The 27,517-nt window shown below is 36.4% G+C and overlaps 1 protein-coding gene and 1 pseudogene across 6 annotated transcripts in view; one reads left to right on the forward strand and one right to left on the reverse strand.

Moving 5' to 3' along the window:
* The window catches only part of LYST (lysosomal trafficking regulator), a 207,405-nt gene that overhangs the window by 46,468 nt on the left and 133,420 nt on the right, over positions 1 to 27,517 (reverse strand). For all 6 annotated transcript variants that reach the window (XM_039464278.2, XM_074385348.1, XM_074385344.1 and 3 more), the window contains 10 exons: positions 25,811 to 26,017; positions 18,501 to 18,677; positions 17,877 to 17,953; positions 17,553 to 17,741; positions 14,701 to 14,846; positions 14,516 to 14,612; positions 13,263 to 13,324; positions 11,769 to 11,824; positions 7,695 to 7,847; positions 4,036 to 4,280 (listed from right to left, as the gene is read on the reverse strand). In XM_039464278.2, coding sequence (XP_039320212.2) covers positions 4,036 to 4,280; positions 7,695 to 7,847; positions 11,769 to 11,824; positions 13,263 to 13,324; positions 14,516 to 14,612; positions 14,701 to 14,846; positions 17,553 to 17,741; positions 17,877 to 17,953; positions 18,501 to 18,677; positions 25,811 to 26,017 — 1,409 coding nt within the window. The remainder of the gene's footprint in view (positions 1 to 4,035; positions 4,281 to 7,694; positions 7,848 to 11,768; positions 11,825 to 13,262; positions 13,325 to 14,515; positions 14,613 to 14,700; positions 14,847 to 17,552; positions 17,742 to 17,876; positions 17,954 to 18,500; positions 18,678 to 25,810; positions 26,018 to 27,517) is intronic.
* On the forward strand, positions 22,371 to 23,488 carry LOC104652546 (L-lactate dehydrogenase A chain-like; annotated as a pseudogene).

Below are 27,517 nucleotides of genomic sequence, written 5' to 3' on the forward strand. Positions count from 1 at the left end.
CCTAGTGTACAGAAGTGTCAGTGCTGATGTTCAAATTCTATGATCACCACACGACACCATTCCTTGAAGCAGGAGGATGAATCCTCATCCCTCCAGGAATGCATCCTCACTTTTCTAAGCTACAGAATCACGTGGTGAGGAAACAAGTCTGATGAAGGAAAGGTTCTTTCGGCTGAGGAACCATCTGGTCTGGCACAGGCATGTGACCACCTGGATTTCAACCTGCAGCACCATAACTAGACCAACAGCAAGATTTGCCCAAATTTCAGTCAGTCATACCAGGTCTGCTTAACCACGTGTTAATACATCTTTTTTTTTTAAAAAAATATAAATTACTATTTCCTAGGAATGTTGAAATTAGTGGTACTAAATGCACTAATTTTGTCTTTGAGACTTCTCTAACCATAAAAACTTTGTTAAGAAGTACAATTTTGGGCCGGGCGCGGTGGCTCAAGCCTGTAATCCCAGCACTTTGGGAGGCCAAGGTGGGTGGATCACAAGGTCAAGAGATCGAGACCATCCTGGTCAACATGGTGAAACCCCGTCTCTACTAAAAATACAAAACATTAGCTGGGCATGGTGGCGCGTGCCTGTAATCCCAGCTACTCAGGAGGTTGAGGCAGGAGAATTGCCTGAACCCAGGAGGCGGGGGTTGCAGTGAGCCGAGATCGTGCCATTGCACACTCCAGCCTGGGTAACAAGAGTGAAACTCCGTCTCAAAAAAAAAAAAAAAGTACAATTTCACAGAATAGATATAAATTGAATTAACATCTAAAAATAGAGTGAAATCATTTAAGATGGCTGCCTGCATTTTTTTTTTCTTTTTTGAGATGTAGTCATACTCTGTTGGCCAGGCTGGAGTGCAATGGCGTGATGTCCGCTCACTTCAACCTCTACCTCCTGGATTCAAGCCATTCTCCTGCCTCAGCCTCCCAAGTAGCTAGGACTACAGGTGTGTGCCATAATGCCTGGCTAATTTTTATATTTTTAGAAAAGACAGGGTTTCACTATATTGGCCGGGTTGGTCTCAAACTCCTGACCTCAGATAATCCACCAGCCTTGGCCTCCCAAAGTGCTGAGATTACAGGTGTCAGCTACTGCTCCAGGCCTGCAAATTTTTATAGATAGCATAAGTAGGTTTTGTTTTTATTTTTGGACACAAGTTATATTAATGATTGTGGTTGAAAAATACAAATTTATAGCTGAGCAGACAATAAACTAAAAAATCAGCCATAATACTATTACCCCAGGTAAAACATGTTGATCTGTACCCAACCAGGTATTTTTCTGTTTATCTGTGCAAGCATATTTACTTTTTTGTTTTCTTTTGAGACAGAGTGTCACTCTGTCACCCAAACGTGATCTCTGCTCACTGCAACCTCAGCCTCCCAAGTTCAAGCGATTTTTGTGCCTCAGCTTCCTGAGCTGGTCTTGAATTCTGATCTCAGGTGATCCACTCGCCTTGGCCTCCCAAAGGGCTGGGATTACAGACGTGAGCCATTGCACCCAGCCAAAATGTAATTTCTTGAGAACTATCTGAACTAGGCCTACTTTTTGGCACTTATAACTGAAATACTCTAATGTACTAAGCAAAATATTTGGAGTCAATTTTTCTTTAAACTAAGTATAAGAATATTTTTTCAAATTAAACAAAGCATTCCTTCATCAACTAGAACTATTTGGTTACTCTAAAACACAGTTCATTCAGGAAAGGCAGAATAAATGCTGAATTCTGTTCCTTTAATTGCCAACTTTCAAAGTAAGGAATTTGTACTTTATTACCTCTAGTGGGACCAGTGAATTTTGTTTCACTTTGTTTCTTTGGCCTTTTAAAAACAGTATCACTACATGAGGCCAACAAACATATGAAAAAATGCTCATCATCACTGGTCATTAGAGAAATGCAAATCAAAACTACATTGAGATACCATCTCATGCCAGTTAGAATGGTGATCATTAAAAAATCTGGAGACAACAGATGCTGGAGAGGATGTGGAGAAATAGAAACACTTTTACACTGTTGGTGGGAGTGTAAATTAGTTCAACCATTGTGGAAGACAGTGTGGCGATTCCTCAAGGATCTAGAAATAGGAATTCCATTTGACCCAGCAATCCCATTACTGGGTATATATCCAAAGGATTATAAATCGTTCTACTATAAGGACACATGCACACAAATGTTCATTGCAGCACAGTTTACAATAGCAAAGACCTGGAACCAACCCAAATGCCCATCGATGATAGACTGGACAGGAAAAACGTGGCACATATACACCATGGAATATTACGCAGCCATCAAAAATGATGAGTTCGTGTACTATGTAGGGACATGGATGAACCCGGAAGCCATCATTCTCAGCAAACTGACACAGGAGCAGAAAATCAAACACCACATGTTCTCACTCATAGGCGGGTGTTGAACAATGGGAACACATGGACACAGGGAAGGGAGCACTACACACTGGGGTCCATTGGAGGGAAATAGGGGAGGGACAGTGGGGGGTGGGGATTTGGGGGGGGATGGCAGCAAATCACACTGCCACGTGTGTACCTATGCAACAATATTGCATGTTCTTCACATGTACCCCCAAACCTAAAATGCAATAAAAAAAAAAAACAGTATCACTGTGAACTTAAGTTTCTTTTTATTTCCATGTGTTTCAACTAATTGCAGTCATTATTCTTTTTATTCTCGGACTATCCTATCTCTGTCAGTGAGAGGCACTTCAATTTGGCTTCTGAGTCCTTTTTTATTTTTATTTTTTGGGACAGAGCTTTGCTCTCGTCACCCAGGTTGGAGTACAGTGGTGCAATCTCAGCTCACTGTAACCTCCTCCTCTCAGGTTCAAGCAATTTTCCTGCCTCAGCCTCCGAAGTAGCTGGAATTATAGGCATGTGCTACCATGCCTGGCAAATTTTGTATTTTAAATAGTTGAGGTTTCACTATGTTGGTCAGGCTGGTCTCCAACTCCAGGTCTCAAGCTTTCAGCCCACCTTGGCATCCCAAAGTGCTGGGATTGCAGGAGTGAGCCACCACACCTGGCCAACTTCTGAGTCCTTTTGACAACACCCTATTAGTTTCCTTGCTTTCTGACACCCAACAAAACATCCTAGCCTTACCTTGTCTGTTTTCTTCTAATAAATTTAGAAGAAATGAGAGAATGCGGAAATCAACATTTTGCAACCCCTGATGAAATAATTGATTCAAGCAATAATTATCAATAGATGAAACCATTAGGTCCAAGTTCAATGGGAGCCCGAGCCCACAGATCAAACTTAGCATCATTAGAGTGAAATATCAGAGGCTTCCTGATATAACACAATATAAAGCTCACTCCTCTCCATCATGTGGAATGATAAAAAAAGAAATATAAATATAAATATAAATATAAATATATATATATATACAGCTCACATCATTACCACCTATAAAGGATTCTTGCCAAAAAAAAAGGGTTGAACCTGAACCTAAGCCAGACTTTTCCAGTCTCTAGGAAATACAGAGGCTACAGGAACAAACTAAACAATGCCACAGGAAGCAATCAGAAAACACAGAATGTGATGCTCCAACAGGATAAATGACATGGCTTTTCCAATAAGTCAATGTCAGGAGCAAATAAAGAGAAAAAACACATATAAAAAATAATGGCTATTCTCAGTATATGTTCAGAGATATAGCAACAAAATATGGCAATGGACCTGATATTAGATGATATCACAGAATTACTGTTAATTTTCTTACATGTGATAATAGCATTGTGGTTAAGATGTTCTATTTTTTAAAGAGATGCACACCGTAGAAGAAAGAAGTGACAAAACAAGATGTCTGTGATTTGCCTTAAATAACAACAACAAAAAAGATGTAAGTTTGGCAAAAATCTTCATAATTCATAATTGTTGAATTGGGGTGATAGGTATTTGGATTCTTATATAATTATTCTATTTTGAGCATGTTTGAAATTTTTCATAATAAAAACTTTAAAAAATACAACACATGGATGGATGAACCCAAAGGTGATGACTCTTTATACTTACCTGTAAATCAATGGATCATTGAGGTCAAGTGTCTCACTAACATAGTCAGCAAGTATAAATGGGAACACAGGATACTGCATGAGATCATTGAAGGATCGGCCAGCATGTTTGTTTAAGTGAGTCAAATATTCAAAATTAGTAATTTGTCCAGTATACCATAAATTTGTCAGAGCGGTGATGTTACCATATTCCAGAAGATTAGGGAGGTTATTCGTGAGTATATTGTGGTATACATCATCACGAACCTAAAAGGGAAGGAGAAAAAAACCCATATTTTATTTTTAGTATTATTGGCACTTTTCTCCAGAGAACCCATGACATTATAGACATGTTACAAATCTCATGTCCTCCAAGAACATATTTTTTTCTCAATAACATTAATGGGTAGAGAACTGAGATTCAAGTCCAGGTCATCCTGCAAAGGCTGGGCTCTTCACCACTATGCCTTGCTGCTGGAGAAATATGTTAATAAAAAACTTCTAAGAAAAAGTTTGTATAGAAAAGTCACTTAGGGCAGGGCGTGGTGGCTCATGCCTGTAGCCCCAGCACTTTGGGAGGCTGAGGTGGGTGGATCACGAGGTCAGGAGTTCAAGACCAGACTGGCCAACATGGTGAAACCCTGTCTCTACTAAAAAAATACAAAAATTAGCTGGGCATGGTGGCTTATGTCTGTAATCCTAGCCACTTGGGAGGCCGAGGTAGCAAAATAGCTTGAACTGGGAAGATGGGGGAGGAGGTTGCGGTGAGCCAAGATCACGCCACTGCATTCCAGCCTGGAATACAGAGCAAGACTCCATCTCAAAAAAAACAAAAACAAAAACAACAACAACAACAACAACAACAAAAAAAAACAGAAAAAAGAAAAAAGAATTTTCTTCTAAATAATTGCAATATAGCATAGTAGAAACAGCACTGTCTCCTGAGTTTGACAGATCTGGTCTATTTTCCTTCTAATCTTCTATGCTACAGTTACGACATCTACAATATGGGAGTGATAATATTTATCTCATGAGAATTAAAGTATCTTATGTAAACAGGATATTTTATTTTCACTACTGATTGAAAACATGTAAACTCTTTTAGAGATTCACAATAGTTTTGTCACAGAAAAAGGATACTGGTTCTTCTAAAGCAATTGAATGATGATTGCTAATGAATGAAAATAAGAGACAAGATAAGCTTTGCTAAAAACAGATATGAAATACCCATTTTAAGCAGGTATATGCTTCAGGCATAGGAAGAAGAGCCACAGATGTGGATAATGAGTGAACTTAAAGTAAATAACAAGAATGAGTTATGTAACTATACTGGTAGTTACAGAACAGGCGAAACCACAGAGAATATAACATCCTAAACCTGTAGCCTAAATCTGAAGGTTGCCAACTGCTGAAGCTAAGTTCCATGGAAAAGAATTTATGACAAAGTATAAGACAAACCTTGGAAAGAAAATATGACATTGATTTATTCAACAAATATGAATTGAATTCCTGCATACCAGTAGTGTTCAAGACTCCAAAAAACTGGAACTTAACAAAGCAGAGACTTGGCATCTACTGGGGAGAGGCAGAAAATGCTGGATGCTAATACATCCTATGGAGAAAATCAGACCAAAGCAAAGGAGATACGGGATGCTTGGTGGAGAGGAGGGGTGGCTATTTTATAGTGTCAGGGAGGACTTGCTGATAAGATATTTGATCAGGAAACTTAAAAAACGTGACACAGCAAATCATTTGGAGTTCTAAGGAGAAAAACATTCCAGGCAACAGTGAATGCAAAGTCCCTAAGGCACTGGTGTACCTAACATATTCAAGGCATGGATGGAGTAGACAGAGTGAGGGAGAGAATGGCAGACAATGACATCAGAGAGGTAACAAGGTACAAGATTATCTGGGGCTTTATCAGGTTATTGAAAGGACTTTGCCTTTAATGGAGTGACATGAAAGTGACTGAAGGATTCTGAGCAGAGAAAAGATAGGCTACAACATACTTTAGCTGCTGTGTTGAGAACAATCTAAAGGGGGTTAAGGGGTTTTCTATAAAAGAGAGCAGAGAAATGGTGGTGAAGGTATTGAAGGTCAAAAAAGGGTTTGTCAAAGATGAACTGCACCACAGCACTGAGCAAGTTTGTTTCTTTGTTTATTTGAGATGGAGTCTCACTCTGTTGCCCAGGTTGGAGTGCAATGGTGTGATCTTGGCTTACTGTAAACTCTGCCTCCCAGGTTCAAGTGATTCTCATGTCTCAGCCTCCTGAGTAGCTGGGATTATGGGTGCATACCACCACATTCAAGTAATTTTTGTATTTTTAATAGAGATGGGGTTTCACCATTTTGGCCAGGCTGGTCTCAAGCTCCTGACCTTGTGATCTGCCCACCTTGGCCTCCCAAAGTGCTGGGATTACAGGCGTGAGCCACTGCACCCTGCCCTAAGCAAGATTAAACTACTTCATTTCAGTCATTTTGGGGAATCAGAATTTAACACAATTTTAGGAGTCAAAAAATAATCCTCATATAACCAAGGCTTTAATTAGGACTAAGAAAGAATGGCAATTTTTATTTGATTTCAGAAACAGGATAGATGCAGGAAGGCCAGTTAGGAGGCTATTGTAAATGATTCTGGCAAGAAATGATGGTGGTTTAAACCACGATGGTAGAAGTGGAACCAGTCAGACTCTGGATGTATTCTGAGGACAGAGTCAACAGGACCTATTAATAGAGTGCATTCAGGGGATGAGAGAACAAGAAGAGTGTCGGATACTCTCAAGAGTTTCCGCCTGGACTTTGAAAGATGAAGTTGTCATTTATTGAGACAGAGAAAACTGGAAAGTAATTTTGGGGGGAAGATGAGAAATTCCATTTTGCACACATTAAGTTTGAGGTGCCAATCAGTGACTTCTAAATGGAGAGACTAGTGTGGAGTTAAATGTATGAGTGTGGCATTCAGGGGAGAGGCTTGGGAAATGACGTAAGTTCTTAAAATACAGGTGGTATTTTTAAGTCATAAGACTGGATGAGAAGAGAAGAGGTCTGAGGAATGAACCCTGACACATACCAAGGAGGTGTCTGCAACCAAGACTGAGAAGCAATGACTGGTAAGGTATAAGAAGAGCTAAGAGAAAATGGTAACCCAGAAGGCCAAGGAGGAAGGTTTTATTTAAGAAGAGAATAATCAGCTGGGTCAAATGCTGCCAGTAGGTCAAGTAAACTGGGGACCAAGGAAGATTATGACATTAGAGGTTACCAGTGACCCTGACAAGAGTGGTGAGAAGAAAGTCTATCTGAAGCATCTCAAAAGAAAATTGGAGGCAGTAAACATATGCAACTTTCCCCAACAGGTTTTTCTATAAAAGAGAGCAGAGAAATGGTAGCTGAAGGGATTAGAGGTCAAGAGGGTTTGTCAAAGATGGACTCCGCTACAGCACTGAGCAAGTTTGAACTACTCCTTTCAGTCATTTTGGGGAATCAGATTTAACTCATGTTGAAGGTAAAAGATAATCCTCATACAACATAGATTTCACTTCAATCAGGACTAAGATATATGGCAATTTTTATTTGATTTCAGTAAACCTTCATGTACCCAGTATGAGTATAGTAACTAGTATGAGTATAGTTACACTGGCCCATGATCACTCAATATGTATCAGATAATAAGGGTGAATTTACCTTGGTGTTATCAAATGCCAACAGGAGTGTTCTGCCATTTGTTAGAAAGATTTCTACAGCATTATCTCTCAATTGCCACCAACGCTTGTGAACTTCTTTAATTTCTTCATATGTCCAGGAAAATGATGCTGGCTCCAACTCTCCCTGAAGGCTCTAAGACAAAGAAATGGGCAAAAATATTTGTTTTACCTGAAATATAATTATTTTAATTTTAGATTTTAAAAAGCATCAAAACAAAACAGAAAATCTTTTTGTGGCAGATGGCAGAAAAGATTACTTGAAAACTCTCTCAATGCAAAACACCTCAAAATGCTTTATAAAATTCTGAAATTAAAAAAAATTAATAGGCTTTATTTTTTAGACTAGTTTTAGGTTTACAGAAAATTGAGCAGATAATACAGAATTCTCATGTATTTTCCCCTCCCTTGGCCCTGCACTCACAGTTTCTCTATTATTAAATCTTGCATTTCGTGCAGGACATTAATTACAATTGATGAACCAATACTGCTACAATTTTTCTTACCTAAAGTCTATAGTTTATGTTAGGGTTCACTCTTTGTGTTGTACATTCTATGGGTTTTGATAAATGAATAAGGACATGTATCCACCATCACAATATCATACAAAATAGTTTTATTGCCCTAAAAATCCTTTGTACTCCACCTACTCATACCTCCTTTCCTCTACCCATCCTCTGGCAACCACTAATTTGTTTACTGTCTCTATAGTTCTGCCTTTTCCAAAATGTCATATAGTTTGAATCATAAAGTATGTAGCCTTTTCAAGTTGGCTTTTTTTTTTTTTACTAAGCAAATATCCTTTTAAACACATAGCTGAGCTTACAAGAAAACAAGGGAGATGAAATCCCCGAGTCAAAAATATAGAGAAATTGAACAATCAGCACTCAACAGGGAGCAATCCTCTGGTTGCTCTGTTGTATGTGTCTGCAAATGCATGCAGGTATGCACATACCCCAGTTTCAGAAACAAACTGACGTAGGTTGACAGCCACTTGAGGACAGAAGACGAGGCCCTGGGCCCCTAGAATCGGGGTGTGGAATTGAGATTGCTTCGCAAAGCTAAAACCTAGGAAGGGATTTGTTCCTAATGAAAGATTAGACAAATAAATGTGCCGGTCAATAAAGGGGAATAGGCTGGGTGCTCGTGCCTGTAATCCCAACAGTTTGGGAGGCTGAGGTGGGCAGACGACTCGCGATCAGGAGTTCGAGACAAGCTTGGCCAACATGGTGAGACCCCGTCTCTACTAAAAATACAAAAATTAGTCAGGAGTGGTGGTGGGCACCTGTAGTTCCAGCTACTTGAGAGGCTGAGGCCGGAGAATCACCTGAACACAGGAAGCGGAGGTTTTGGTGAGCTGAGATTGTACCACTGCACTCCAGCCTAGGTGACAGAGTGAGACTCTGTCTTAAAAAATAAAAATAATAAAAATAATAATAGATGGGCATAACTAGGAAACAAGCTTGTCTCTTTTGGCCTGGAGCCTAGATAATTAGAAAAAAAGCTTCTCTGTGAGAATTCATAACTGGGCCTGCCATCACATGGATTTAGGTTAACATAAAACCTGTCTGGATGGTCTGGAAAGGCCTGAGCTAGGAAACAAGTTCTCATGTTTCCAAGTCATCCAGCAAAAGCAAAGCAGAGTGTCTGGAGGAACATTCTGGACCTAATGGGGCATTCCTGCAAACAAAGGCCCACTGAATGTAACCTGCAGATCAACACATACTAAATAGCTACATTCCCCTGCTAGGTGGTCAACAGAAGAAAAGAAGATGAGAAAATAGCCACTGGAAAGTGGACTCTCCTTGAGAGTATTAATACTAGTGTACTCAGAAAAATCCCCACATTCTGAAATGAAGAGGTAGGGGCCACCGGGCCTACATATCCTATCATCACTAGTTCTCTCCCAAAGTACAGAATCAAGAAACACTTTAAAAAATGTGCATCTAAATCTTCTGTAAACTGTAACTGAATACATAAATTATGTTACTTAATACTTTTAATAGAGAAATAATGAAAAAAAGTTTCTACTGAAGTTTAAAACTAGCTAGAATTTATCTCCTCAAATAAACCTGCATCCTAGTTTTCTTTTTTTTCATGTTTTTTTTTTTTTTCCTTTTTAAAAAATTGCATTTACTTACTCCTTTGTGTTGACTAACAGAAAGCTTAGCGCAAATTTAGGACTCAATTGCCAAGAACTATTTTATCCCAGGCTCTTTATCTTTCCAAAACCTTATTATTATTATTATTTTTAGATATGAATTGTCCTACTCTATGTGTGTTTTACTATTGTTCTTGGTCCAAAGTAATTTTTATAATTAGAGGCAGGGAATATATTATAAATAAAATACAATGTCTTAATGAAAATATTCTCACGCTTAAAACTGAATTCCTCCTTTGTTTAGTTTCAACATTCATTCAACATCTATTAATTAAGCATCTATGCACAAGATACTCTGCTAAGTGCTTGGCATGAAATAAATCTGTATGAGTCAGAGAGGGCATGAAGTATTTATATACACATTTGCATACACAATGCAAGATAGAAAGTCATATGAGAAGAATCAATACTACAAAAGTACATAGGAAGGAAGGATCTTTCAAACTATGAAGAAGCAAGGGCATTTTTAGATTTTTAAAAAAATTCTCTTCTTTATTTAAACATACAACACATTTATAGCATGCAAGTTAATTTAAATTAAATGGTGTCTTCCCAAACCAAATATTTGTGAATGTATGTTCAAGCACTGAAAATAAACCAACATATTTCACAGGTAGACTCGGACTCTTCTGCTACCTCATGTCAAATGGAGTTAAAATACAAATTGAGTAGAATTTTTTTTTTAAGACGGAGTTTCACTCTTGTTACCCAGGCTGGAGTGCAATGGTGTGATCTCGGCTCACCGCAACCTCTGCCTCCTGGGTTCAGGCAATTCTCCTGCCTCAGCCTCCTGAGTAGCTGGGATTACAGGCAAGTGCCACCATGCCCAGCTAATGTTTTTTGTATTTTTAGTAGAGACGGGGTTTCACCATGTTGACCAGGATGGTCTCGATCTCTCGACCTCGTGATCCACCCGCCTCGGCCTCCCAAAGTGCTGGGATTACAAGCTTGAGCCACCGCACCCGGCCGAGTAGAATTTTTAAGGGGAAAAATTGTCATCTTTTGGACACACAAAAAAGTTGTCTCATACATCAACTATGACATCCCTTGGCTTGATAAAAAGATGCATTTTGAAAAATAACATAACTATATTTTACTATCTGGGACAAACCTTGTGATAATTGCTATGTAAATCAGAAAAGAATGTTGTTCATATTTCTGACTACATTAAATATGTTCATGACTTTTTTTACATTAATTTTGGAACCAAACTTCATGTTTTCACTCATTAATTTCTTTAAAATCAAATATATATTAATAATTAAACCACACACAATCTCATTTAGTATATCTTTAGAAATTCCTGGCTTTAGAACTTTTCTGAAACAAAAAGTTAATTTCTTCTGTTACAGGGATCTCAAAAAATATTTTAATGGCATAAAAGATAATTCAAATAAAAAAGCTTTATTATACAAAAAATGTAAGTTAAGAGTCTTTGTTATTTTCTGATTAATATCAGTCTATCTAGAATAATAACAATCATTATTAAGCTATGTGAATATCAGAATTACTTAAGTTTTTCAATATTTAATATTTTTCCTTTCTTTCTGAAGGCAAAGGTACTTGATAGTGGACTGGGAGTGGCAAGGAATAGTTATTTGTTGCAACAAAGGATAGTAATAATAAGGAATGAGCATAAACTGATATAATAGGAGCATGATTTTAGAATTTCACTTATATAAACTGCTATGAGACTTGGGCCACAAGCCAGAGGAGATGGCACAGTCTTTTTAAAAAAATTGTATTTAAAAAACTGTTTAGAACTCAGACCAATCTATACACAGAGTGACAAACAATGAACTCTAATAGTTCTTCCTTCTCTCTGGTTATACCAAATTGATACATTTTTGGAATCTGCCGAGATTTATGTAAATACAAACTTAAGCCTCTACTCACCGAACTTTCAACTGTATCAGAAGCATTATCTTCCACAAAATACATTCCACATTTACCTGCAGAAAATAGTTGGATATAAGGGGTTAAAAATGTATGTGCACGTAACTATTCAGGGTTTAATACATGGCCTCTGGAGTCCTTTGGTCTGAATTTGAATCTCAGTGTACTTAGACACAGTTCCTAGCACTCAATAAATATTTTTGAATAGTATCCATGAAGTCCTGGGCAAGATGCTTTACCTCTTTGTGTCCCAGTTTCTTTATTAGAAAAAAAAAAAAAAGACTGCTGGGAGCTCTATTTCACAGAGTTACTATGGGAATTATATTAGAATATACGCAAAATGATTATGTGCTTATTTTAGCATTCAGTGCTAAATATTGACTATTTATTATTACCATTATTCTTATATTACTAGCATACTGATCTGCTTTATTTTGTTACACGCTAATTGAAGTCAAGTGGTAAACCAAATTATCCAGCAAAAGGGAAATCCTTAATTATTTTATAGACTGAGACACTCCATAAGGTAGAGCAGGCCCTAAACATAGCCCCCAAATTTTTCCTGTTTCATAGGCTGGCTGTTGCTAACACATGTCCCTACATCGTGTTTTAAAACTTTGGGAACTTCTGTGAGGTTCTGCCACCTGGATGCTGGTCACCCTTGAGCACTGAGTGGACCCTGAAGTAGTGGCATGGCTAGCTCAGGGAAGGGTACTACCTCCATCCTACTGGGGCTCAGTCCCAGTAGGCTTGAAGCGCCACATCTTGGACCTTGGAGGCTGTAGCTTACAACATTCATTGTCAAATCTGAAGGTACATGAAATCACTGGAGGGTTCATCAGAACATGGACTGCTGGGCCCCCACCCTCAGAATTTCAGATTCATCAAGTCTGGACTGAGGCCTGAGGATGTGCAATTCTAACAAGCTTCCATGAGATGCTGATGCTACCAATTCAGGGTTCTCACACTTTGAGAACCTAGCCTACAGCATACAAATTGGTTCTTTAAGTGAACAGAGACCAAGTGATACAACCATTTTCCTTCATATTTTGAGAATAAAATTTCCAACCAAATGTAACGACATAGGTATCTATGGACTAACAATCCTGGGCTTTCTCTGAGAAGCACAGTAGAGAATATAAATTATGAACACTCTTAAAGTAGCCATATTTCTTATGCACAGGTATGTTTGCTAAAATAGTAGGTAGGTATGTAAGTATACCAATAATTTTTCACTTAAAAATTCTAAATTGGCATATAATAAAAGAAATGATTCAATATAAAATTGCATATTCATGAAGAAACTTAATTTTATAAAAATTAAAATGCATTTATGTGCTTTTCAGAACATATGATATACCATTTCTTCACATTCATAAGTCATATGCAATTACATATAATGTTAAGGCAAACTAGTCTATATGATATTACAGAAAGTTTATTCAATTTAATGACACTATGTCAAAAAACAAATTATCTCAAAATTTGACTTACCTAGTAACAACTCACCAGCTGTCTCTCTAGATGGTGCAACACTGATACATCTTCGATTTACTCTGTCAAAACATATTTAAAATTACTATGACTAAATGTTTTGACCAATTTCAGAGAGCATATGCTTTATTTTACTGAGTAAAAGGTTTCCGCCAAGCAGACTAGAGTTCCAACAGCATGAGGTATCTTGTTGAAACCCACATGAAAATACGATCTCCTTTTTTAACATCCTAGTGAAGAGAAATGACTGAAATGCCTAGAAAAGGCTAGTAATCCCTACAACCTGGAGGGAGAATATAGAAATTAAGTTATTTAAAAGAGATTATCAATATTTTATATTTTCTTTTTTTTCTTTTTTTATTTTTTTTAAGCATTTTAGGTTTTGGGGTACATGTGATGAACATGCAAGATTGTTGCATAGGTACACACTTGGCAGTGTGGTTTGCTGCCTTCCGTCCCCTCACCTGTATCTGTCATGGGGAGAAATGACAAATATTTTATATTTTCTAGTAAGTAAGCAAACATTGTTTCACGGCTTAGGTACTTCAAACACATTAAAAAAAAAAGCCTAGTATTCCAGGAAAAACAGAGGATTTGGAATCAGAAAGTTCCTTTGTGTTCTTAGCCAATTATCTTCTTTGAGTCTCAGCTTTTCATCTATGAAATGGGTATAATAATAACCACAATAACCTCAGTGATAATACTATCAATATTTAATATATAATGACATACTTAATAGTCAACAATGCTATACCTATTATTATTTCCTCACTTAATAGACGAGGAAACTGAGACAGAGAGGTTAAGATTAAAGAGCTAGTAAGAGGAGGAACTGGAATCTGAACCTTTAATCACTATATTATATTGCCTCTTGATACCACTGGCAGCTCTATCTACTTTACAGAGCTGTTAAACAGTCAATTACAAAATATGTGTGCGTGCGTGTGTATGTGTATATATGTGTGTATATGTGTGTGCATATATATATATATATATATATATACACACATATAAATATATATGTATACTAACAAGGGCCAGAACATGATGACTGAAGTTCCATGAACCCTTGCTATCAGAAATGTCATCTGCTTTTGGATTTTGGCCACATAATCTTGTCCTCCTCCCTTGAGCCTTTCCTGTTTAGGGTTTTCCTGAAAACGATGGCATGACCTAAAATAAATATTACATAAACACTACAATAAATTGTTGTATATTCATGAAAGATTGAAGAGCTATGGATTCAAAATTACCTTATAGATTCACTTGCAGCTTTGTCTTTGACAGTAGAAGAGAAAGAAGAATGAGTTTTGTCTTCAAATAGGTAAGAGAGTGGTGGTTTGACAACCTCTGTTGAGGAAAAAAGTACATACTATCTTTATCTAATGTTCATAGTTATCTGCTATATTTATATCTTGAGTCAAGAAGCCACTATTACCTTCTGATTTTTGTCTATCCCTAAGGAGATACTTATTTGGAATAGTTAAATAACACCTCTGTAAACGTCTCCTCTCTCGATTTGGCCCTTCTGTTGGATCCAACTGCCATGAGGTTGGGTAGTAGATGGGGTCATACCATACTGCTCTGCAAGTAAAAAGATTAAAGGGTTTTTTAAGTGACTATCCAGGACTTGTAGCTTAAAAAAAATCATTATAGAGATTGAATAAGTAAGTCACAATTGATCTGTTAATTTAAAATTCCAAATATTTATATATTTGATCAGGCAACGCATAACAAGTACGTTTAATAAAATCTAAGTGTCTTTTTGTTACTGAATCCCAGTCCCCAGTTCCTCACCTTGAGGCAAGCTCTACTTCCAGTTTCTTTCAACTATTAAATTTTTTAAAAGATATATCATGACTACTATGAACACTTGAGCAACATAAATAATAAGCTGGATTTAATATGGTTAGAAATGTTTTTTAAATTTATTTTTTACATTTCCCATTTTGCCTACTCTTTTTTTTTTTTTTGAGTTTGAGACCAAGTCTTGTTCTGTTGCCCAGGCTGGAGTGCTGTGGCGTGATCTTGGCTCACTGTAACCTCTGCCTCCTGGACTCAAGTGATTCTCCTGACTCAGCCTTCCAAGTAGCTGGGATTACAGGTGCCCACCACCACACCTGGCTAATTTTTCTATTTTTTTTTTTTTTAGTAGAGACAGTTTCATTATGTTGGCCAGGCTTGTCTCGAACTCCTAGCCTCAACTGATCCACCCACCTGGGCCTCCCAAAGTGTGGGGATTATAGGTGTTAAGCCACCTCGCCTGGCCTCATTTTGCCTACTCGCTAATGAAAAAAAATAAAATCAGTTCTTTTTTGTGGTATGAATCACATTTTTAAAAAGATTTTAAAATAAATTTGTATCTTAGATAAAAGAAGACAGGAAAACCATATTAAATCCATTTTTAGAACTAAATGTATCCTAGATAGAACTTATTCGTATCCTTTGAGAACTTATTCATATCCTAAACATACCAAAATACTTGTAGTGGTTACTGCCTTTTTTAAAAAAAATGCATATGTTTTTAACTACAGTTATGATCATTATAATCATTTTTCTATAACCTGCCTTATTTTACTGAAACAGTATTATCTTTATTTCGTCATTCTGAATGGCTGCCCAATATGGAGGTAGATGCATTATTCTGTATTTAACCATATTACTGTTAATATATAACTTGTTCCTAATTCATTCACTAGCATAAATAATGCAGAGATAAAACATTTTATGTTTCTTTTCTTTCTTTCTTCTTCTTTTTTTTTGTGTGTGTGTGTGCCAGGGTCTAACTCTGTTGCCCAGGCCAAATGCAGTAGCACGTTCAGAGCTCACTGTAGCCTTGAACTCTTAGGCTCAAGTGATTCTCCCACCTCAACCTCCCAAAGTACTAGACTACAGATGTGAGGCACTGTGACTGGCCTGCCTTCCATATTTTGAATATTTTCCTTAGGATGCAATCACTAAAACAGGATAACTGAAGCTAGAAATAAAATGTTGTTAGGATTACTAACATACATTGTCAAAATGTACAATGTCACCAAAGTTCTGAGTAAGGACAGCTAATATCCTGCTGTGAATATTAGCAGCCAAAATTTTTTTTTAATATAGAATGTACAATGTGGTATCTAAAGGTTCTAGAAAACCAAATTAGCCTCTAGCAATACTGAATATTTTCCCATGTGTTTTTGGTAATTCCATTTGTCTTATGTGAGAAATGTGTTCATGCCTTTTGGTCATGCAAACTTCTAGTATCATAATATTTTACTTTAGAATCTGTATAAGTTTTTCAAACAATAAAAATAACTTTTTATTTGCTGAAAATAAATTTCCAGGTATTTTTTTGTTGTTGTTACAGTTGCTAAATACACTGGAAAAAATTGAAGTTAAAAGCCACTGATTTATTTGCAGTTTCTTCTATGGCATTTGAGCTTTGAAAGTCATCTATCCTTCTAAAAGTTAACAAATATCCTATTATCTTCTACTTTATAAACTTTTTGAGTCTAACTCTTTTATCTCTCTGGAATCTACTTTAGTGTCTAATGTTTAGTGTATTTTAGTACACCAAAGTCATAAGAATCAGTTATCTTAACCAAATTTAGAGAATAATACCTTAATTTCCCTATTTTCATTATTTGTAATACATATTTTAAATGACTGTCTTAGTTAAAAAAAGATACTTTCAAAGGCCAGTAGTGGTGGCTCACTCCTGTAATCCCAGCACTTTGGGAGGCCGAGGTGGGCGGATCACCTGAGGTCAGGAGTTCAAAACCAGCTTGGCCAAGATGGCAAAACCCCATCTCTACTAAAAATACAAAAATTAGCTAGGTACGGTGGTGGGCGCCTGTAATCCCAGCTACTTGGCAGGCTGAGGCAGGAGAATCACTTGAATCCAGGAGGTGGAGGTTGCAGTGAGCCAAGATCATGCCATTGTACTACAGCTTGGGCGACAGAGTGAGACTCCATCGCAAAAAAAGAAAAAAAGGACATTCTTCTCAGCTGTCCTATTTCAGTAATTTCTCTATTATTTTACAAAGCCCATGTTTTAAAAGTAAGCTAATTTTACTATCTAGACAAGCTAATGCCCCCTCATTACTTTTCTTCCCCAAGAATTGAAAAAAAAAACTCATATGATTATTCTTTAAGATGAAAAAAAAATCACAAATGATTAAACAAAAAATTGTTTAAACTAATGACATGATTTTATGAGTCGGAATTCTAGAATACAAATTCAGTTTAACATCAATATCTAAAATCTTCATGGAATACAACTTTAACCATCCTCTCATTGCTTACCTATCATGTGTCAGTTGCTGAATAAGTTCCTGCCAATGTCTGCTGGCGCTCAAATCTACTTTATACATTCCTCTGATATGCTGGATCACCTTTTTTCTCTCAATTCCTTGGGAGAGAGACACTGCCTGGGTAATATCTGCCGCTATTTTAGATATATCCTTTGATTTTGAATCTAGACGCTGAAAGAGACTAAGCAAGTAAGATTGTTCATAGTTAAGCATAAATGGAATATATATATCAAAACATGATACTTTAAAACTAAAAGTATATGTGAAATCTAATGGATTCCTAAAAGACATGCCTTTGGAACATATAAAATATTACCTTTGTTGGTTATTATTAACAGTTTTCTGCCAAGCAGCTTTATTCACTCCTTCTTCAGTTTCATATTTCTTTTGTTCCTAAAAGATTTAGATAATAATATACTACATAAAATTTTGGCACAGAGCCCAACAAACCAATTTCAAAGCCCAGTTAACAAAGGAGAAAATATTGTACCTAGGAGACCAGAATAATATAATAAACCATCTAAACAATGTTATGCTTCTGTTTCTATACAATTTAGGTCACGTAAGTTAGAGTAGAATGGTTAACCAGGGTTGCTAAACCTGATGAGTTTACACATAGTTGCTTGCCTCCTTATTCTGCTTTTTCATTAAAGAATCCCTAACACAAGGTATGCTTCAGCTTGGTTGTCACTTTAAAAATCTTTCCTTCACCAAAGGATACTGATAATGAATAATGACGACCACGGAGAAGAAAATGCTCCTTAAAATAAGCGTATTTTTTCTCTTGTAGAAAAAAGCACTATAGCATATAGGAAAAAATAAAATAATCATTTCAAGTTCATCATCAATGATACTCTGTTCTTAAAAAAGTAACGCCAGTCATTCCTTAATTACCTATGATGGAATCTCCTAAGAAAGAACTATGGTTTCATTGACTCACCTCTTTAATTATTTTAATAAGGTCTGCTTTTGTTGATGCACTGGGAGGGATGCACTTGTGACCACATAACTTCAAAGCATTCATAAGCAGTTCTGCTGTGTCTAGCTCTTCTTCAGTCAATTCATCTTGGTGATTATGTATCAACTCTGATAAATATAAAACTAACTTGGCTCCATGCTTTAAAAAAAGTAACAATTTTAAAATCATTTAGAATTTTAATTCTTACATTTAAATTACTTAATAGTAATTAAATTATATTGCTAGATTTATTTGGTTGCATCTGATTTGAATAAAGCAACTACAAAAGACATTCTGGGGGTAATTACAGAAATCTGATTATGCACTGAGTAGTTGATGATAGAGGATTAATGCTAATTTTGTTGGATGTAATAATGTTGTGATGGTTACATAGGACAATGTTTTTGAAAAAGAATTTAGAGGTAAAATATCATGATTTCTATATATATATGTTAAAATCATTCAGAAAAAGAAGAGATTATATCAATATGATAAAAATAGTAACAACTGTTAAATCTAGGTGATGGTTATATGGTATTTATTATACTATTCTTTCTACTCTCAGTATGTTTAACATTTTTTCTTATAAAATATATTTTAAAAAGCAAGCAAGCTAGCCAGCTAGCTTTTGGGGTAAGAATTTTGGAGAGAAGTTGCTAAAGGAATGCAGGAAATAAACTGGGATAAAGGAAGATTTTTAGTTTTTCTCACAGAAAAACTGAAGTAGAAGGGAAAGCTTCCTTTAGATCTTAAAGTTTATTTACTCTTCTTACTTTGATTTCTGCTTAGTAGAAGAGAAATTGATAAAATTTCTAGAACTGAAACCTATTTTTAGCTTGTAAGTATTCACTACTCCCTAGGGAGAACAAAACGTGAAAAACTCTCAAACTGGTGAGACCTACAGAGACAGTTCTATGTGCATATCCAGGGAAGAGTTGTTTTAGTCAATCTTCTAAGAACAGACCCTAAAACCAAAATTTACAGTGCTACTTTAGGTAATGACAATTGTCCTTTGCAGCACAAACCTACACCAAATGTTCATTCACGATTTTTTAAGTGGCCCATACATGCTATAGATATTTCACCTGATTCTAATGTGTACAGTGTGTATTATTTAGACAATAATTTTGCCAACAAGTTAAACACATGTATTTTACTTTAAAAATCTGCATTGAAACAAATATCACTGCATTTAGTTTTATGACATTTTAAACTGTGAACAGTATTAAATGTCAGCAAATGGATCTGGAAATGATTACATTTTGGGTGATATTTAAATTAACATGCTGAATCACATTATGCCATTTCCCAAAAGCAAAAGATGAACATATGCAATGATGAAAATAGCAAAGCTCATTTTAATGCAACATTTTAAATCAGTTAGAGACAGCTGCTACCTGACCAAAAGAGAAAGATGAACAGAAGTTCTGTGAGTAAAAGGCCCAAAGAGTTGGCAAATAAAGAAAAATGGTAAATGACTAGAAGATTTTCCTAAGTGTGTCTTAAAGATAATGTTCTTGATATAACTTTAAAAGTACTTCAGTTTAGTATTCAATGACATTCTAAAATTATCTTGAAAAACTATCAAAAATGTTTTTATTCATTGTGAATATCCAAAGAAACACATGATTTTCTTAAACACTGAAGTTGTTTCTAATATCTCATTTTAATACCCTCTAATCACTTACTGATTATCATTTCGGGTACTATAAAAGGTGTCATTGGGAATAGATACAAAAAATACCTTATTTTCAGCCCTCAAAAACTGATTTAAGGAATTGAGTCTGTCAGACATAAATCCTTAGAAAATAATAAAATGCTAAAATATATAAAATATTACTTTTCGATGAAGGTTCTAAGAAGGAAGAGTTCTAAGTGGACTACAGAAAGGTAGAAAGGTTTTGAAGAAGGTAGAGAGTAACCTGGGTCATGGCTAAATGAATGGTTAGAATGGGGATATAGAGGCCGGGCACGGTGGCTCACGCCTGTAATCCCAGCACTTTGGGAGGCAGAGGTGGGCAGATTACAAGGTCAAGAGATTGAGACCATCCTGGCCAACATGATGAAACCCCGTGTCTACTAAAAATACAAAAATTAGCCAGGCGTGTTGGTGGACACCTATAGTCCCTCCCAGCTACTTGGGAGGCTGAGGCAGAATTGCTTGAACCTGGGAGGCGGAGGTTGCAGTGAGCCGAGATCACGCTGCTGCACTCCAGCCTGGTGACAGAGCGAGACTGCATCTCAAAAAAAAAAAAAAAAAAAAAAAAAAAAAAAAAAAAAGAATGGGGATATAGACAGACAAAGGAGAGAGAGGTGTTCTGTGCTGGTGGACAATATGAATAGAATAGCTTGACAGTAAAAATAAACAAGATGTGAAGAGGCTGCAAGATACAAAAGATGTAATTATCTTGAAGAGAAGAGGGTCGGCAGGCTGGAGCGTTAATCTGAATCAAGTTGTGATGGCAGAAAAGAAGCCGGAGGCTTAAAAACCCAGGCAGATTACAAATGAAATACAAATTAAATGTATGCAGCTGTAAAAGGCATAAAGATCACTCTATACTACTATGTAATAAAAACCTCTAGGATATATTAAGTGAAGAAAGTAAGATGCAGAAGAGTGTGTACACTTTGCTATCTTTCTTTGTGTTGGGAAGTAGGGGAGAGAATGTTTACATGTATAAATACATGTATACACAAATTTGCTTATCTACAACAGAAAAAAATAGTTACCTACGGAGGGAGGGAAAAAATAAGAGGAGGGTGAAAGGATAAAAGCTAGAACCTCTCTGAGTTTGCTATTTCACAACATTGGTCTTAGAACCATGTAGCCATTTCACGTTTGTTTAATCAAAACAAAATTAAGCAAGCAAACAAAAACCCAAAGGAATTCCTAAAAATATAAAACAAACTGGAAAAAAAAAAAAGCCCACCTACCTAACTAATTGGTTGAAGCTGGTGGCATGATCAAATAAAAAAACCGATTTTAAGTGTTTTTATAATACAGCATTTTCACTGTATAATCATAATAGTATGCTAAGGACAAAAAGAACCACAAAGACATGTTAAACTGCACTCAGCAGGTTTGCTATTAGCCATCATGTTGGTCATCTTATTTTGAAAATGTTATATATGTAGAAAGACAAAGTAAATAAATGATTATGTTAATGTTAGGAACCAAGATATCAACATTAATAAGAAATACAAATTTTAAAAAAATCCAAGAAAAAGTGAAAGTATCAGTATAAACTCATGATTTTTCTTTCTAAAAAAAATATGTATTTCCTACTTTTGTCCACTAAAAAAGGCTGAGAAAAAATGACAACCCAGTAGAAATAAACATACCTAGTCCCCAGATTTGTAGTCTCTAAATACCATCATCACTTTAAAAGGAAATAAAGGCTTGTTGAGAGGGAAGTTAGGTTCTAGGTTTGGGGAAGGAAATGTGTAAGGTGGGCCTGGGACATTCTTCTGTGCCAGAAAACAAGGAAGTTTAATTGTATTAACTTGTTAAAATGAAAAAGGCCATGTTGATACAACAACTTGAATCTACAGAGGTGTTAATTTGAATATTAAACTGAATAATGACTGCAATAGACTAAAACACATACTACTTATTTTACAATACCTGAGTTCCTAACGACACTCCAAAAATAAAACAAATACAAAAATTAGAGGCCACTAGGGGCATGAACTCATCATTCTAAAAGTTAGTAAAAAGGGAAGGAAACAATTTTTCCTGCCTTTCCTTGACTGACTGTATTTAAAGGTAGCCAAGGGGCTGGAGCCTGCCTCCAGGTCCAGATCTCATTGCCACACCCCATGATGCCCACCCAACGTGAATTCCTGATTCCTTCTGGTTCCAAGTCCAATATGGAAACTCTCAAGAATCAGCCAATTCATAATCTTCTAAAGGATGAACGGACCCCCCAGAATAAGATTACAGTTGTTGGGGTTGGTGCTGTTGGCATGGCCTGTGCCATCAGTATCTTAATGAAGGACTTGGCAGGTAAACTTGCTCTTGTTGATGTCATGGAAGACAAACTGAAGGGCGAGATGATGGATCTTTTCCTTAGAACACCAAAGATTATCTCTGGCAAAGACTATAATGTAACTGCAAACTCCAAGCTGGTCATACCATGGCTGGGACACGTCAGCAACAGGGAGAAAGCCATCTTAATTTGGTCCAGCATAACATCAACATCTTTAAATTCATCATTCCTAATGTTGTAAAACACAGCCAGAACTGCACGTTGCTTATTGTTTCAAATCCAGTTGGTATCTTGACCTACGTGACTTGGAAGATGAGTGGCTTTCCCAAAAACCACGTTACTGGAAGTGGCTGCAATCTGGATTCAGCCCGATTCCATTACCTGATGTGGGAAGGGCTGGGAGTTCACCCATTAAGCTGTCATGGGTGGGTCCTTGGGGAACACGGAGATTCTAGTGTGCCTGTATGGAGTGGAGTGAATGTTGCTGGTTTCTCCCTGAAGACTGTGCACCCAGATTTAGGGACTGATACAGACAAGGAACAGTGGAAAGAAGTTCATAAGCAGGTGGTTGAGAGTGCTTAGGAGGTGATCAAACTCAAAGGTTACATATCTTGGGCCACTGGACTCTCTGTGGCAGATTTGGCAGAGAGTATAACGAAGAATCTTAGGCGGGTGCATCCAATTGCACCGTAAGGGTCTCCGTGATATAAAGGCTGATGTCTTCTTTAGTGTTCCTTGTATCTTGGGACAGAATGGAATCTCAGACCTTGTGAAGGTGACTCTGACTCCCAAGGAAGAGGCCCGTTTGAAGAAGAGTACAGATATGCTTAGGGGATCCAAAAAGAGCTGCAATTTTAAAGTCTTCTGATGTCATACCATTTTCACTGTCTAGGCTACAACAGGATTTTAGCTGGAGGTTTTATCTCATCTGTGATTAATGCAGTAATGTTAAGATGGACTGGGAAAAACATCAATTCCTAAAGTTAGAAATAGGAATTTCTACAGCTATATCCTGATGCTGGATGGTGCTACTGTTGAGTGGTCCCAAAATGGTTAGTGTGAAATAGTTCTGCCACCTCTGAGGCACCACTGCCGATGCTGCACATGCTGCGGTTGCCCCTTGAACCAGATGGATGTTTCCCATGTGTTATGTAACTTCCTGGCTCCTTCGTTGAACATGCCTAGTTGAACTTTTTTTCCCAATCAGTAACATCCTGAGATCCAGTGTATAAATCTAATATTGCATGTCTTGTGCATAACTGTTCCCAAGGATCTTATTTTATGAACTATATCAGCAGTGTACATTACCATACAATGTAAACAGATCTACATACAAACAATGTAACCAACTATCCAAGTGTCATACCAACTAAAACCCCCAATAAATCTTGAATAGTGAAAAAAAAAAAAAAAAAGAGAGAGAGAGAAAAAAGAAAGGTAGCCAAATAGTTGACAAGGGAAAGTTCCTCCCTATTGAAGAGTCAGAGCTTACAGATGTTGATGAAATGAGAGACTTAGAGAAATCACTATTTTGTAACTCCTTAACGAAAAAGTATATCTTGGCAATTATCATCAGTGGCTGCTAAAATTATTAGGTTAAAGATTATATCCTCAGTCTTTGTGGGTGAATAAATGACTGGCCTTGGTGATGAAATGGATTGAGAGAGAGAAGAAAAAGTCAATGACAACAACAGTTCAATATTTCAGGCTGAAATTCAATAATGATACCACTGACAGACACAAAGTGGTTGAGAAGGGAAACTGGTATGAGGAAAAGTGGACTGTTAACACCACAGTTGAATTTTGATGGAGAGCAACTTTGCTGAGTATAAAGGGAAAAAAAAGGACCACTTCAAGTTCTCCACAGAAGGAAAGTATGGGCTAAATATGCCTCTGTCTTGTGAAATGGAAGACAGTGCCTTCAGTGTACTTGAAAGTGTCTTAATACTGGAAAGAGCACCTCCAAGTATCCCTTCAAGATAGTTTTGACTCCTAATATGAGATTTCTATGTATTAAAGATGATACTTTAAACTAAAATTCAGTAAAAAAGGTAAACTAAACTGGCTTGATTTATTAAAAAAAAAAAAAAAAAAAAAAAAAGATGATACTATCTTTTTAAATATATCCTCTGTCGCCTTCTTTATTGAGGTATAACTTACATATAATAAGCATACATACATTAAGTGTTTCTATGAGTTTGACAATTGCATACATCCACTTAACCACTACCCAAAATAAGATCTTATTTTTATCACCCCAAAAAGTTCTCTTAAACTCCTTTCCAGTCAATTCCCTTTCTCACCATTCCCCTTCCACAGAGACAACTACTGTCCTGAATTCTATCATTATAACTTGGTTTTGCTTGTTCTTGGACTTCAGATGAATAGAATCAGATTATGCTCCTTTGTGTTTGGCTGTCCCTTTCCCCACTCAATGTTTCTGAGATTCATCCATAATGATAGGTGTATCAGTAGTTTGTTTTTTCTTAGAGCTGTAGAAGGGTCTACACAGTGCTGTAGAATAGTCTATACAGATTTCTCTCTACAGGTATAAAGAAATCACACTTTGTATATTCTTCTATTGATAAGAATTTGAATACTTCTAGTTTTTGGCCATTATGAAAAAAGGCTGCCATGGATATTCTTAAACAAGTCTTTTTATAAACATATGTTTTAATTTCTCTTTTAAGTAAATATCTAGAAATGGAATAACATGGTCACAAGTTAAATATATGTTTGTTTAATTTTATAAGAAACTGTTAAACAGCCCTACAATAGGGTTTAATGTGCCTTTTAAATTTTCCATCTACCACTGTTGAAGTGATAGACTTTATGGACTCTGAAATTCTTTTAGGTATTTTGGGTTTGATTATTACAAATGATTAATTTTTTTTCTATTTTAACTTACTTACTATATGTATTTTTGAGATACATTATATGTACTGTTGTTTGAGCTATTCAATATAGATGTTTCACAGGTAATATAAGCCTTTTAAAAAAGCCTCCAAACAATCCTTAAAGAAAGCATTTTAAGCTTTGTTAACACATTACAAAGTATCTGATAGAAACTCTGATACAGAACTTCTAATTTAAGCACTAGAAATAAGATTGGGAAATAAACACAGAGGTTAAATTGAGCCTGCGTAAACCACCCGAGGAAAGACCTTAGGTTAAATTTGTTTGGTAAGAAAATTATATTTATAAATTCGGCATGAAAATTCAGTTTAATTTCAGTTCTTGTTTTATTCAGACTTTATATTTCACCAAAAGTTTTACTTATCTTATCAAAGCTGAGACACTTACTTGTAGGGATGGGCTGAGACAGTCTCGTAGTATTTCCTGATGATTTGGTTCATGAACTATTTCAAAAATTTGCTTTCTCTCTTGTGCAGCGTGGGCTGGTGACAAAATATGCACTAATAGCCTCCCAAGCTGCATTCGGAAGGTTTCCTTACAAGACCATAGAATTTTGGTCCACTGCTGCTTGGAACCACTGGTTTTACTTGAACCCTAAAATCAAGATAGGAATGAATTAGGATCAGATTGCTTAAGCAATACTATGCTAGACTCAACACAGCTCTACAGAAGATTACAGAACATGTTTTATTCCAGATTGGTTTTAATAGTCAAAATTAGAAAGAGATACACATATCCATAAGAATAGGAGTTTAAAAGAGATCGGCATACAATGTGTCATAGTAGCATCACTCAAAATAGCCAAAAGGTGGAAACAATCTGAATGTCCATCAGTGGATGAACAGATAAACAAAATGTACTATACACTTACAATGGAATATTATTCATCCTTAAAAAGGAAGGAAATTCTGACACATGCTATAATATGGATGACCCTTGAGGACACTATGCTAAATAAAATAAGCCACTACAAGGCAACAGTAATCAAAACAGCATGGTACTGATAACCAAAACAGAGCTATAGACCAATGGAACAGAACAGAGGCCTCGGAAGCAACACCACACATCTACAACCATCTGATCTTTGACAAACTTGACAAAAGCAAGCAATGGGGAAAGGATCCTCTGTTTAATAAATGGTGTTGGGAAAATTCACTAGCAATGTGCAGAAAGCAGAAACTGGACCCCTTCCTGATACCTTACACTGAAATTAACTCCAGATGGATTAAGGACTTAAACATAACACCACAAAAACCCTAGAAGAAAACCTAGGCAAAACCATCCAGGACATAGGCATAGGCAAGGACTTCATCACTAAAACACCAAAAGCAATGGCAACAAAAGCCAAAATAGACAAATGGGATCCAATTAAACTTCAGAGCTTCTGTACAGCAAAAGAAACAATCATTAGAGCGAACTGGCAACCAACAGAATGCGAAAAAATTTTTGCAATCTACCCATCTGACAAAGGGCTAATATCCAGAATCTACAAAGAGAACTAAAGCAGATTTATAAGAAAAAAACAACCAAACTCACCCAAAAGTATGCAAAGGATATGAACAGCTGCTTTTCAAAAGAAGGCATATATGAAGTCAACAAACATATGAAAAAATGCTCATCATCACTGGTTATTAGACAAATGCAAATCAAAACCACAATGAGATATCATTTCACGCCAGTTAGAATGACAATCATTAAAAAATCTGGAGACAACAGATGCTGGAGAGGATGTGAAGAAATAGGAACACTTTTATACTGTTGGTGGGAGTGTAAATTAGTTCAACCATTGTGGAAGCAGTGTGGTGATTCCTCAAGGATCTAGAAATAGAAATTCCATTTGACCCAGCAATCCCATTACTGGGTATATACACAAAGGACTATAAATTGTTCTGTTATAAAGACACAGGCACACGTATATTCATTGTGGCACTGTTTACAATAGCAAAGACCTGGAACCAACCCAAATGCCTATCAATGATAGACTGGACAAAGAAAATGTGGCACATATACACCATGGAATAGTATGCAGCCATAAAAAACAATGAGTTTGTGTACTTTATAGGGACATGGATGAACCCTGAAACCATCATTCTC

The sequence above is a fragment of the Saimiri boliviensis genome, chromosome 14 (genome assembly GCF_048565385.1).
Source record: "Saimiri boliviensis isolate mSaiBol1 chromosome 14, mSaiBol1.pri, whole genome shotgun sequence".
Lineage (NCBI taxonomy): Eukaryota > Metazoa > Chordata > Mammalia > Primates > Cebidae > Saimiri > Saimiri boliviensis.